This window comes from Ictidomys tridecemlineatus, chromosome 5 (assembly GCF_052094955.1).
Source record: "Ictidomys tridecemlineatus isolate mIctTri1 chromosome 5, mIctTri1.hap1, whole genome shotgun sequence".
Classification (NCBI taxonomy): domain Eukaryota; kingdom Metazoa; phylum Chordata; class Mammalia; order Rodentia; family Sciuridae; genus Ictidomys; species Ictidomys tridecemlineatus.
The window spans coordinates 114,125,869-114,138,756 of NC_135481.1; the positions used below are offsets into that span (position 1 = coordinate 114,125,869).

Sequence of the window (12,888 nt, forward strand, 5' to 3'; positions counted from 1 at the left end):
ATGTCAGAAGATGACTGCTGGAGGAAGCTACAGGGATATTTTCTGTTTTCTTTTTTATTTAGAGGAAAACTTTGATTTGAGCACGCCCTGACTATTTAGCAGGATCCCATCAGATGCTTTAGGTAGAGGGAAGGAGGAGTAGAAAGGCTTGTGACGGGATGCAAGAGAGGAGGCTTCTGGCTTGCCGTTGCTGCACAGTGGCCTGGGACAGATCTTTCCCTTCCAGAGATACAGGTGTGGCTTATTCCCTAGGTGCAGAGGCACTGGGCCAAAGGCCCCCATGCTGAAAGGGCCCATAAAGATGCTTTACTTCTAGCAATAAGCAAGATATATGCTTTGATAGAATGGTAAATATAATCCAGAATATGTTCATCTTCATATCAATGCAGTTATAAAGTATAATTTTAATATGTATGTATGAATACGTGTGGGGAGATATATGTACACACACACACACACACACACACATACACACACACACACATATTCTTATTTTTTCCCCCTTTCTTATCAGGAGGCCCATGAAGGCAAAAATGCCTGGTGCTCATGAAAGTGACAGTGTGACCCTGTTTGTGGATACCTGTTTCTTTGTGAAATGAAGGTGTTGTGCTGGACTTATTTGTACCAGAAAGAAGTCCAGAGAGAAACAGGGCTCAAGGAGATTATGTACATGTGTTTCCCCTAAGGCTTTATCTCAAAATAGTGTTGTGACTGTAACGACTGTTCTTAAAGTTCAGTGTGTGAGCAACAGAGAAAGGTAGATAGCCCCAGCTCTCCAACCCAGCACAGGTTGAAAACACTGGACAAATTGCAGCAACATCTTAAAATGTCATCAATTTAATCCTTGTGTTCATCTGAGAACAGCCTGAAGAAGCTGAGGACAGAGGGGACACACACTGTGCCATCCAGTGCTGATGTCCCATGTGGGTTCAGATGCCTGATTGAGCACCTGCTGTCACACTGAGAGCTCATGCCGGTTGTGGGTCACAGGAGATTGGATTCACCGCCCTGCAGGAATAGGAGCACCCTCGAGGTTTCCTTGTAGACCCTCAAATGGAATGGCCAGGGCACCTTGGTGACCGGAGGCAGGAAATACAGTGATTTCTGACGGGGTTCCTGCAACTGCCTCAGTGCCTTTCTCATCAGCTTCAATCACTGAGTGAAAAAACCTAGAAAAGGGAATAGTGTGGAAGACCATTCATGTGGCAGTGGAGAGAGAGAATGAATTAAGCCCTTAAAATTCTTGATGGTGGTCCTACCCACTTGGCCACACTCCTGGGATTCAGTGGTACAGGGCCCATCTATGTCAAGAGTCACAGTTTGGGGATATACCAGGGACTCCCTTAGAAACCTAAGAGGGGTTTTTCCAAGAGACCTCAGGAACCCAGTGTGATTGTGTAATATGTAAAATAAGTTCTGTGATTGGAGCCAGGGACCCTGACTGGCACATTTACGCATACGTAGCTATTATTTGTGGAGCCCATATTCTGTGCTGTTGATTCTTGTGTTGAACCAGTGCCCGTGGAAGGCTTTGAGCTGCCTGGGTCTCCTGCATCCTTTGACTTTCCCTGTGGCAGGGTGGGGACAGGGTGTGGTGACTCTGGTGGGAGCTCCCCAGTGCCTGGTCCTGTTCTGGGGCACTCCCTGGGGCAAGCCCGAGGTCCTTGAAAACTTCCTAAACTCTGTTTATACTCAGCCTGTTTATGAAAGTCTTTTGTCCAGGAACCTAATGGAGTATGAATGATGTGTCTTTATAATTATTTTATCAACCTAATAATTCCTAGAAATGCTCTATTTTCTGGGGTGAAAGTTTACTCCCAAGAGCAAATACAGGGTATTTAATAGTTTACAGTTTAAGCTTCATGGAGATGCCATCCTTGTAAAACAGCACATGTCTTCAATTTTCCTTGTGTTTCCAGCAGACTTGTCTAATTGTCTTGCCTTCCCTGGCATGCTAAGGCCTGATGGCAGGCCAGAGTTTTCTACTGAGTCCTGCTAAGGTGGATTCAATTTGTCCTCCCTCTTGGAGTTGAAAGTTACAATTGTATGAGAAAATATGAGCCAACTCCACAGCCAAGGAAGAAGGTGACGAGATGTGGCCCCCACGTGGAGATGTGTGGGGGCATTTTCTTTGTCATAAGGATCATGGGGATAGGGGAGGGCAGAGGGGGCTACTGCTGTCCTCAGTGAACACAGGCCCGGAAGGCCACCCAGTCCCCAACAAGGCACAGAACTGCTCTGGACCACAGGTGGTTCTGATTGTCCTCTGAACCAAGAGCACCTCCCCTGAGAAACCAGTTGGCTGAGGGCATTCTGTGGACTGATTAAACCTGTTCTTAGCAGTTTAGACCTAAAAGTCGGGCCCAAAAAATAGGAGTTAGGGAGAAGCTACAGGTGTGTGTGTGTGTGTGTGTGTGTGTGTGTGTGTGTGTATTATATATATATATATATATATATTTTTTTTTTTTTTAAATAGCCATTTGTGGATCGGGCTGCTTCTCAAGGAAGGGATGAAATAAATCTCAGTCACAACAGGAGACTGGCACCAGAGGGGTTTTCTAGAGGAGCTGTCCAAGGCAGGTGGGTGGTGGGGCCTTGTAAAGTCAGGGTTTCCTTCACCCTGGAGTGGGTGGGATTCCGTGGGCTCCTTGAGGATTCGACAGACTTGTGACTTTGCAAGCCAGTCCACATCAGGGTTAGGTGGCTCCTCGAGCATCCAGAGGAAGAGGACAGGACTCTGCTGAAGAGAGATTGGCGGAACAATCCACCCTAGATGTATGCTTCCCACATTTTCCCCCCATTTCACTAAAGGGTGGGTTGATCCTTCTAGTTGCGAAGGCTAGAAGCTACAGTCACCTTTGACTGACAGATCTCTTCCTTTCTCTCACTCCCATCCAGTCCACTCACAGATTTTGCCAACTCTTGCTTCCTTAGGTAGATCCAGAATCCAACCGCTCCTTGTCACCACCACTGTCAACCCCACTATCCAAGCAGCAGCATCCATCGGGGTTTGACCTAACCTTGAACAGGTCTCCTGCTTTCATGCTCATCCTCCTGGTGTCTTCACCACACAGGCCATCGCACCCCTGCCCAGACCCCCCAGGGCCCTTCCGTCTCCTCAGACAAAGCCCAAGTCTTTTCTGGGGCTTGCTTGGTGAGGTGGCCAGGCTCCCTGCTGCTCCTCAGCCCAGTGGGCACACTCCCATCCCAGAACATTGTGCCCTGATGCGCTTCTCCATCAAGATAGCCCACAACTCACCCTTTAGCTCAGATGTCGGCCTGCCACTTCCTTGGGCCTTTCCTGAGCCCCTCTCCCCTGCTGATGCTCCTGGTCATTTCCCTGCCCTGGAAAACAAGCTCCTGGGCCAGGGACTTAGCCTCTTTTCCTCCCTGCTGCATCCTAGCACTGGGCAGGGATCACGGTAGGAGGAGCCCTGTAAGTACTTGCTGAATAACTGGCTGGATGAGCCAGGCCTGCCATCCATCGATCAATGCTGGGGGAGAGTGGGAAAGAAGGAGACAGCTGCCCCTGCCCTTGGGAGCTCAGAGCTCAAGGGGCAGACGGCCGGAGCCACGGTGCCTGGGATGAAACCGTGGTGAGTGTCACAAGGACAGATAGGCTGAGATTGTGCATGTTACCTGTTCCTGAGCCATGTCTCCACCAGCTCTGTGGTCAGACCACCTTCCAGGGCCAGGTGGTCACCTGTGTTCCCCATGAGGACCACCAGCATGGTGGCGTTTCCTCAGTAGGGCAGTGGGAGGACATGGCAGTGAACCTTCTTATCAAAGGTGGAGGCAGACTTGCCTGCCCTGTACATCACCGGCACCTTGACTGCCTTGGACTTGTCCAGGTGGAAAGTGTCAGCTTTGGTGAAGGTGGGCCACATGAGGCCAGCCGCTTCCCTGAACGAGTAAGAAGAGAGTGCGTGCAGAAAGCAGCCTCTGCCAAAGCAAGATTCTCACAGAGGGAGGGCTCTGCTGCCTTCCATCTAGCAAGGAGCCATCTCCCCTCATGAAGTTTGCCAGGGCCACAGCTCAAGCAGGCCAATGGATTACCCAGAGGCCTCAGCTCTTTTGGGCAAAATGCCCTCTACCCACAAGCCAAGCTGGAGTCACACACAGAAGCAAGGGAATGTCTCCTGGTCCCTGTTCCCCTTCTTTCTGGACCTGGACAAAACTCACTCTCAGTCCCTGGTTAGCTTAAGTCTGGAGAAGACTTGGGGCCTTTACATGGCCCTGGCCACCATCTGTGCAGCACCCCCATAAAGTGACAGCATTTCTGGCCCATGCACTCCCAGTACAGGGAAAACCCCAGCTCCCCTCTGCACAACCCTCTGTACCCGAGCCTGTCCTGGGTCGTGGCCTGGCTGGCTGCAAAGTGGCTTCCCCTCCTGGGGCTTCGCTCATCTCCTGGGCTGGCTCTTTGTTCCCGTGCGTCCATACCCTGTCCTATGCCCCCAGAGAACCTGGGATCAGGGTGTCAGAAGATCCTTGTTGTGCCTGGCCTGGGCACTTATGTGGACTGAGCAGGTTCACCTCTCGGGCTCTGCTTTCAGCTCCTGCTCTGCCCTATTCGTCGGCAGCCAGGGAGACAAAGATTTCTAAAAGCCCATGTATATGTAGTGCCTTGCCTGTGCCAAGCACAGCTGGGCACTCACTCATTATCTCATGTGCCCTCGTGACATCAGAGCAGGTGGGAGTGTCCTTGTTTTTCTATAATCAAAATTGGAGGACAGAGGTTTTGTCACTTACTCCAGGTCACAAAAGCAGAGAAGGACGAAGAGAAAATACAACCGTAAATTTCTCGGGCACTGGGTAGAGGTGCTAGGAACATAGTAAGAAGTGGAGGCTGTGGGAAGACCAGGGAGCACCTGGACCTGTCTGGCACCATCTTTCACTGCTCCAGCTGGCTGTGCAGCCGGAGAGCAGGTTCACAGGAGCTCCTCCAGCAAGAGCCACTCTCTGAGCAGGACAGGGGAGCAATGGACAGCTATGGGCGCTTTGGCTTGGGAGAGCAGAACATGATCCAAGTCCCTCAGAACAAGATGTGATCCACAAGAATCAATTTGGTTTGATATTAATCTCATCAAATAGCTGGAGAACTTCCCCCTGAGGCTCTTTGTGTAATATTCATGAGCCCCTGGGCCTGAGGGCACTGTGAAAATTCACAGGCATATGCTTTATCAAGGGACCTCTTGGGTGAATTGGGGAAGGTCTCTTTGCAATCAAAATCCTTGTGGATGAAAGCAAAACTCCCCTGGGCAAGGCCCAGCTGGTGGAGAGGGTCTCTCTGATCAGCTTAAAGAGGGAGGCAGGAGCAGGGGCGTGGTGTGGCTCAGGGCCTGTGCTCAGGAGGCTGCTTTCCACCTGGCTCTCTGCACTCTGACCCCAGCATCAGGCCTACCATGGCCAAGGGGAGTAGACCGCATTGCCCTATCCCTCATGGGCATCTTTCACAGGAGGTTGAGCCCAGACAGCTGCTGGCTGGTCATCAGCTAGGCCCCCTCTGTCCCCAGCTCATCTTCCCCATCAGTAGGAGCCTGCACTCCCGCCACCCGAGTCTGGTTCTGAGGAGGCTGAGGCTCCAGAGTGTCCATCTCTGCCTGGGCTTCTGGTGACCCAGGACTAAGGGCCAGGCCAGGCACCAGCCTCATCTCCGCCAGGAGGACAGAGAGCAGGAGGCTTGGGGCCACCTCATGTGGTCAACTGTGGAGGCCAAGGACTGCTTCCCTTCCACAGAAGACTCCCTGCATAGGAAAGGGGCAGGGATTGCTTTAATGCCCCAAGTAACATGCCCTGAGTGAGGGGTGACCATCCCTCCAGCAGCCTTGCCTCCTCTGGGAGGATCCCACAGGGGCTCAACTCTGGCTCAGGGAGTCCTGCCCCGGGGAGTCCTGGAGCAGCCAGTGTGGCACCCATTCTCCAAGGAGGGAGCAAAATGTCAGCGCAGAACCCCTCCTGCTCCCCTCCCCTGTGGGGCCCTCGGCAAGCTCCCATTCTCCAACTCCTTTTCCCTCTTCTTTCTCTTTCCTCCCCTTCTCCGGGGACAAGTGCCAGTATCAGAGCAGGGCCAGGTGCCATCAGGGGCCTCACAAACCCTTTACAGAATGGCTTCAGGCATGGCCTTCGATTGCTCAGCCATAAGGCAGCCAATGTACGCTGGGCCACGGGCCCTTGGGATGTGACACATTTGTCTGGGGATTTGGAGGGTCCGAGAGAGGCCATCCGGCAAGGAAAAGAGAAAGCCTGCCACGCTGGTTTTTGACGCACATCCTCCTGCGCCTGCCCCTGCCCTGCACAGTGCCCGCGGGTCTTCCCTGCTCCTCTAGCTGGACTCCCAGGATGGCGGGAGCTGGCACAGCCGGGGCTTTCAGCACTGGCCTGGGCTTAATCCCATCTCTCCCACAGCAGCCTGGGGTGTGCTGGCTTTGCTGCCCCAGTCTGGTACCTGTCCCCTACTACCACCTCTCCCAGGTCCCTCTGTGTACCTTGGCACACAGGATGGCTCCTGGGCTGTGCCCCTGTCTGTGACCACATGTTCTGGATCCTGGAGTTTGGCCATACACCAGGCCTGGCTGCACAGGCCACCAAGAGACCCCTCTCCCTCACCCTTGCTCTGTTCTGGGTCCAGGAGGGCCTGGTGGGGCAGGATGTCCAGGCCAGTGGTGTGGGGTCTCACAGGCCTCTTGGCAGTTCCCTTCAGGGAGACCCTGGCTCTGGCCCAGGGTCCCTGTGTCAAGGGGGAATGCCGAGGCAAACCTCCCAGGCTGCCGCATCCCGAGCCAAGCCACGTCCAGCCCTGGGATTCCTCCTGCTGCCCCTCGCCCTGCTGACAGCACCACGGAATCAGGGCCCCCTGCTGCGGCCTGAGAGGCGCTCACACTCAGTGAAGTCATCAGCCATGTTTTCCCAGGGTCATGCTTCAGAAGTCCTCTCCAATCCCCAGTGGCAAGCCCAGGATTGCAGGTCACACCGTCACTGTCACTGTTGGGTAAGTCCCTCCTTCCATGTGCCAATCCCCCCATTCCAGGCCTTCACTGTGGTTATGAACTGAATATTTGTGCCCCTTCGAAATTCATAAGTTCAAGCCCTCACCCACACAACGATGGTGTGAGGAAGTGGGGCCTTGGGAGGTGACTAGGTTGAGATGAGGTCATGGTGGGGGTCCTGTGTTGGGATTAGTGTCCTCATGATAAGAGGACAAGAGCCGAGAACCTCCTCTCCCCATGAAGGACACAGCATGAAAGGTGAGCATCTGCAAACCAGGGAGAGGGTCCTTGCCACAGTCCAACTGTGCTAGCACCCTGATCTTGGGCTCTGAGCCTCCAGGACTGAGACAAATATGGCTCAGGCCCCCAGCCCATGATATTTTGTTAGAGCCAGTCCCGACTAAGACAGCCACGTGACAATATTCAGCTCTACTTTATAGGTTAAGCCCTCGGCAGGACACTCTTGAATTTGGTCAGCTCTCTCATGGTTATCAGAAAGCTAAGCCAGCTGATCAGATAGATGTCACCCCTTCCAAATGCTAAGTGTCACCGTACTGCTCCTAAAGCTCCCCCTTCTCCTGTGGGGTGAGAGTCCTTGACAGCAGGTGGCTCCTGCACCTGCTAATGGAACCGTCCCCCCTGTCATCTCAGGCCTCTGTTCTCAGCCAAATGGTGAGGACCTAAGTGCTGGGCCACTCCTTGGACTAGGAGCCGGCAAGCTCAGTGAGGACACACCTTCCCAGATAGCATCTGATGGTAGGAGACCCCTGGCACCTGCCACTCAGCCTGGGGCAATTGCCTAGAGCTGCAGTAACCTCCACTCCCGACTCTGCCCCTGGGCCGTTAGTCAGGGCCAATGAAAGGCCGAGACTCACACCACTCTCTGGGCCCCCTTCCTGCAGGGGAGCCCACCCCTTCCCCAGCCCCAGCCTGGATTCACAGTCCCTATGGAGTCTAGGGTGAGGACTCTGCACTGCTTGGCCACTGACCCCTCACATTGGAGCCCACCCAGAGCTGACAAGGGCATCTCTCCTTCTCTCCCCTCGGGTTGGACTCTGAAGGTCTCTCTGTGGTCACTGCCTCATACCCACGAAGGGCCCCTGGTGCCAGGGAAGATCCAGAGGAAGGATGAAGGCTTAGGTGTTGTAGCCAAAGCCTTCAGTAAATATTTGCTATTCCAAAGTGTGATCCCCTGGGGGCTGTTACTGATTAACATTCTGCCCAGAGGTGGTGGGGCTTCTGGAAACCACACTCCAGGCGGGACTAAGGCTGTGCCCTGACCCTGAGCTCTGCCTGGACAGGGCCAGGGCCTTTCTGTTGAGTGCCTCTGGGGACAGAACACCTGGTGAGGGAGAAGACAATGGTGGCCCCCCCTGCTTCAGCCAGGGTGGGGCAGGTGCTCTCCCACCCCAAGGACCCGCCAATCCAGTGTGAGACAGACAGCTAGATCACAAAGCCTGTTTCAAGGTGAATTTACAACTCTCAGCATTGAAACTGGACAGACCCTCAAGCCCTCAATGTCAAGGCTGGTGGAGACCCTTTAAGCCCAACTTCTCAGACCTACTGACTTCCTTTTTTATAATATAAATATTTGTTTATGTGTTCCTTACCACCCCTGAATCAAAATTTATAATATAACCTACCCACAAATTAAAAAAAAATAGTGTTCTAAGATGAAGGCAAAATACAATTATAAACCAGGCACAGTGGTGCACGCCTATAATCCCAACAGCTCTGGAGGCTGATGCGGGGGAGGATGGCAAGTTCAAGGCCAGCCTGAGCAACTTTGTGAGGCTCTAAGCAACATGCATGCACACACAACACACACCCAATATATACACGAGTGCTCCTGTCCTGGACTATGCGCTGTTATTTTATTTATCTATTCTTTTCTTGTGTGCTTCTGGCCATTATTTATTTTTGTTTTCATTGGCAGTTTTTTAGTTTTTGAATTATCTCAAAAGAATAGCACTGAGAACACCTACATCCCTCTCTCCAGATTCGCTTTTTCCTTCTTCTCTTCTCTGTTTAGCCATCCCTACGTTGCACATCAGCACATACACTCACATATGCTATCTTTTTTTAAAGGGCTAATGACATCCTTTATTAAAGTCACATAGAAAAGCACATCCAATTAATGTAAAATGTTCATGCATGTAAGATGATCAGTCATTAGCAAATTTTAAAAGGCTTATTTAGGCACACCAAATGTTTCAATCAACTTTTTTTGTTGCTATGACCGAAAGACCCAAAAAGACTCACTTTAGAGGAGGGAACGTTTACTTGGTGCTCACAGTTCTGGAAATCTCAGTCCATAGACAACCAGCTGCGTGGCTCTGAGCCTGAGGTGAGGCAGAGCATCATGGCGGAGGGGTGTGACCTGACAATCAGGAAGCAGAGAGAAGGTTCCTCACAGGGGACAAAATATATCTCTAAAGGAGTGTGGTGGCCCGCCTCTCTCAGCCACTCCCTAGCTGCCTGTAGTCACCACCCAGTTAGCCCCACTGGTGGGTTAGCACACTGACTAGTTGAAGGCTCTCCTAACCTGATCATTTCACCTCCTGTTGGAAATATCAGGGGTCCTGGGCCCCCCAGGAGCCGAAATAAACACTCAGAGACAGTCAGCTCTGTCCATAAGGCAAGGATTTTACTTCTAGTGCAGAAGGGCACCCAGCAATCAGAACCCAAAGCCAATGGCTGAGCAGGTGGCCTTACGGCCTTTGTCCCCGCTGTGAGTCTCGGCCGGGGCCCAAGGGTCAGGTGGCCGCACAATCTTTGGCACTAGCAGCTCTGAGGAAAAGGGCACTTAGCGGCTGCTCCCTGGTCAGGCTGACTGCACTGCCCCCAGAGGGCCATCTGAAGAGGCGTCCTTCAGCCGCCCAGCTCCTTTGCTGTCCCTAGCTGGGGAAGCCTCTTGGGTGGAATGCCTTTTGGCGCGGACACAATCCACTGAGGAGCGGGAGGCTGGAGGCAGAGACTCTAGAAAGGCAGGCAGCTGTGTAAGGCCATGGCAGGTGGGCGGCCAGGGGGAAACTGAGGTTTCTAGTTGGACAGAAAAGGCCCGGGGGCTTGCTGGCCCTCTGAAGGGACACCCTCGCTGCACACAGGCCCAAAGAGCAGCCACCGTGACTCCAACCTCTTTAAAGGAGCTCAGTGTCTTTGCAGAAGTGTGCAGATCACACGGAAGCAAGTGGTTTAAGGAGTCGGGTGAGTCGGCCAGCAACCGCCCCCGCCACTCCACAGCGCAGCTCCACCGGCCGCAGGACAGGGGCGCGCTCAGCCCAGGCGCCTGCAGATCAGCGACACCCAGACACTGCTCCCCACCTGCTCTGGCTCCAAACTCCCCAGGCAGAAACGAGAGGGACTGAGCTCCCTGCAGGCTGATCATGGGAATTGTGACACAGGTCAACACTCTCTGGCCACCTTCGGACCACACACTTAACTAGAGAGGCTCAGTTCAAAGTCTGTAAGACCTGAGAAGCTCATGTGTCCCTTTAGAGTGAAAACACAAATGAGGCCTTTCCAAGGCACCAACTTTGAGTGTTTGCAGTGATGGCACTGAAAGGCTGCTCTGGATCTTTCTTTCTGTTGATTAATTCACTTTTCATTCCCTTTTGGGGGCACAAATGGTTGAGATGAGGTCATGAAGACTTAAGTGGCTATGAAGACCATACATCTCTGAGACTGTCTTAAAGAAAGGTCACCAGACCAGATCAATGTTCATGGTAGCTCAATTCACAATAGCCAAATATGGAACCAACTCAGGTGCCCTTTAACAGATGAACGAATAAAGAAAATATGGTACATATATACAGTGGAATATTACTCAGCCATAAAGAAGAATGAAATGATGGCATTTGCCAGTAAATGGATGGAACTGGAGAACATCATGCTAAGTGAAATAAGCCAGTCCCAAAAAACCAAAGGCCAAATGTTCTTTCTGATCTGTAGATGCTGAGTCACAATGAGGGGGATAGGTGGGTGAAAGAAGAATAGAAATTCACTAGATTAGACAAAGAGGAATGAAGGGAAGGGAGGAGGGATGGGAATAGGAAAGACAGTGAAGTGAACTATACCTTTCCTATATGAAGACATACGAAGCTCCACATTATGTGGCTCCACAAGAATGGAAAGTTATTCCCCATGTCTGAATGATATGTCAAAATACTCTCTAGTGTCATGTGTATCTAAAAAGAACAAATAAAAAATACAGAAAGGAAGGTGACCTGAACCTTTGAGCTCTGAACAGCGGCTGGCAACTGCTAAACCTCACACCTGGGAAAGCTGTAGGGTGGCGATTTCCCGAACTCCTGGGTGGGAGCTGGCTTGGTCTGGCCAGCCTTCATGCACTCGGTGGTCAGATGGAGAGAGGGAGAAAAGAGAAGTCCGTTCTCATTCACATCCATCTTCCAGCTGATTCCCAGTTGTTGGCCTGTGGGGAGGGGTTGGCTTGGTTGTTTCTTCTAACTTCAGGTTTCTCCAGGGTCGCTGCCTTCAGAGGTCTTTAATGACTCGTCATGTTGCAGTCACCAGGGCTCCAGCTGCCATAGACTCCGACATCCTGTGAGGGAAGGCAGGGCTTGGCCAGGGTGGGCAGCTGCCACGGGGCTCTGCTGCACGTTCTTGTCCAATCCCTTTCAAAAGAGCAAGCAGAGGTGACCCTGTTGGATAAACAGGAGCCCGATTTCTCACTCTGTCTTGAAGATGTTCCTCCCGAACAAATAATAAACCCAAATAGAACTGGCTGTTGTGTTAAATCCAAGCTTTGGCCACAGCTGGTGGAACAGCTCCACTTGGGGGAGGTAAAGCATTACGGTTGCTCCTCATTTCCCCTCCTACCTGTATGATCTTCTGGGGAATATTTATTACAAATTAAGAGAACCACGAACAGCAGCAAGCTCCGATTTCCTGAGAAACTCCTGTCTTGATCACAGAGTTCTGTTCTCAGGGACACTAAGCCGAAATGGACTAAGGAAAAGCAGTAGAAGGAGCTGAAAGATGGTTCCAGAACAACCCAGTCCCAGTATACGAGAACCAGCTCCAATTGCCAGGAGACCTGAGATGGGCAGGCAGATCCAGGTTTGCACAGAATGCCATTTATTGGCCACTTAATGACTGAAGTGTGGTGTGGTTCTTGGGTGGCAGCGATACCAAGTGGGTTCCAAGTGGGTGGTCGAGTCAGAAGGAGAGCTGTGCATCCTGGGAAGGACAAAAGTAGCTCTATCCCAGACGGAAGGTAGCCGATTTCTCTTAAGCTAATATCCGAGGGCTGGGCACATTGCTGGCGCCAGAGTTCAGTTGTAAAGCTCCACATACCTCTCGTGGTTTGATCTATTTATAGCATGCTGGGAAACTGTGCAGGAAGACTGGCGGGGACAAGGGTGGTGGTGTTATGGACCAGGCTATATGAGCAATGACCCAACAGACTCCATTTTGCCCTAGACTCCATGTCATGTGAGAAATGCTTCTCCCATGGGAACACCCACTCTGTACCCATCAATAGGCGCTTAGCATAGAATGTTAGGGACACAAGATGGCAATTCTTATACAATGTAAAATTGTTCTCTCTTTGGTTCCCATTTTCCTTGGACAATGTACCCTGTCAGAGAATGGCTGTGAAGATGTTAGTAACCATTCTTTAACTTGTACTCAACTAGGGTCATTTTGACCCACTTCCCCTTCTGTTTATGATTTGAGATCTCATGCTGTTTGTGGTCTTGAATCATAGCAACAGCCACTTATGACTCATGTACTGGCATGTTTTACTTATGGTATAAAAGGTGCACTCAAACCACTGCAGGGGGTCAGAGGTGTAGACTTGCAGCCTGCCCCTGGTGAATCCGATCACCAGCTGGCGAGTAAAGATGGTTCGTCTTCTGCTTTAAGTTTGACTCAGTGA

General features: G+C 51.7%; 1 protein-coding gene across 1 annotated transcript; it reads right to left on the bottom strand.

Moving 5' to 3' along the window:
- Positions 1 to 727: 727 nt before the first annotated feature.
- Positions 728 to 9,025, bottom strand: Serpina10 (serpin family A member 10). The gene is given in 10 exon segments (XM_078048917.1): positions 728 to 1,096; positions 1,098 to 1,169; positions 3,640 to 3,903; positions 5,043 to 5,076; positions 5,079 to 5,128; positions 5,130 to 5,277; positions 5,280 to 5,309; positions 5,312 to 5,342; positions 5,502 to 5,693; positions 8,975 to 9,025. Coding segments are annotated over 10 exon segments (984 nt in total). The 3' UTR covers positions 728 to 984.
- Between the last annotated feature and the right edge of the window lie 3,863 nt (positions 9,026 to 12,888).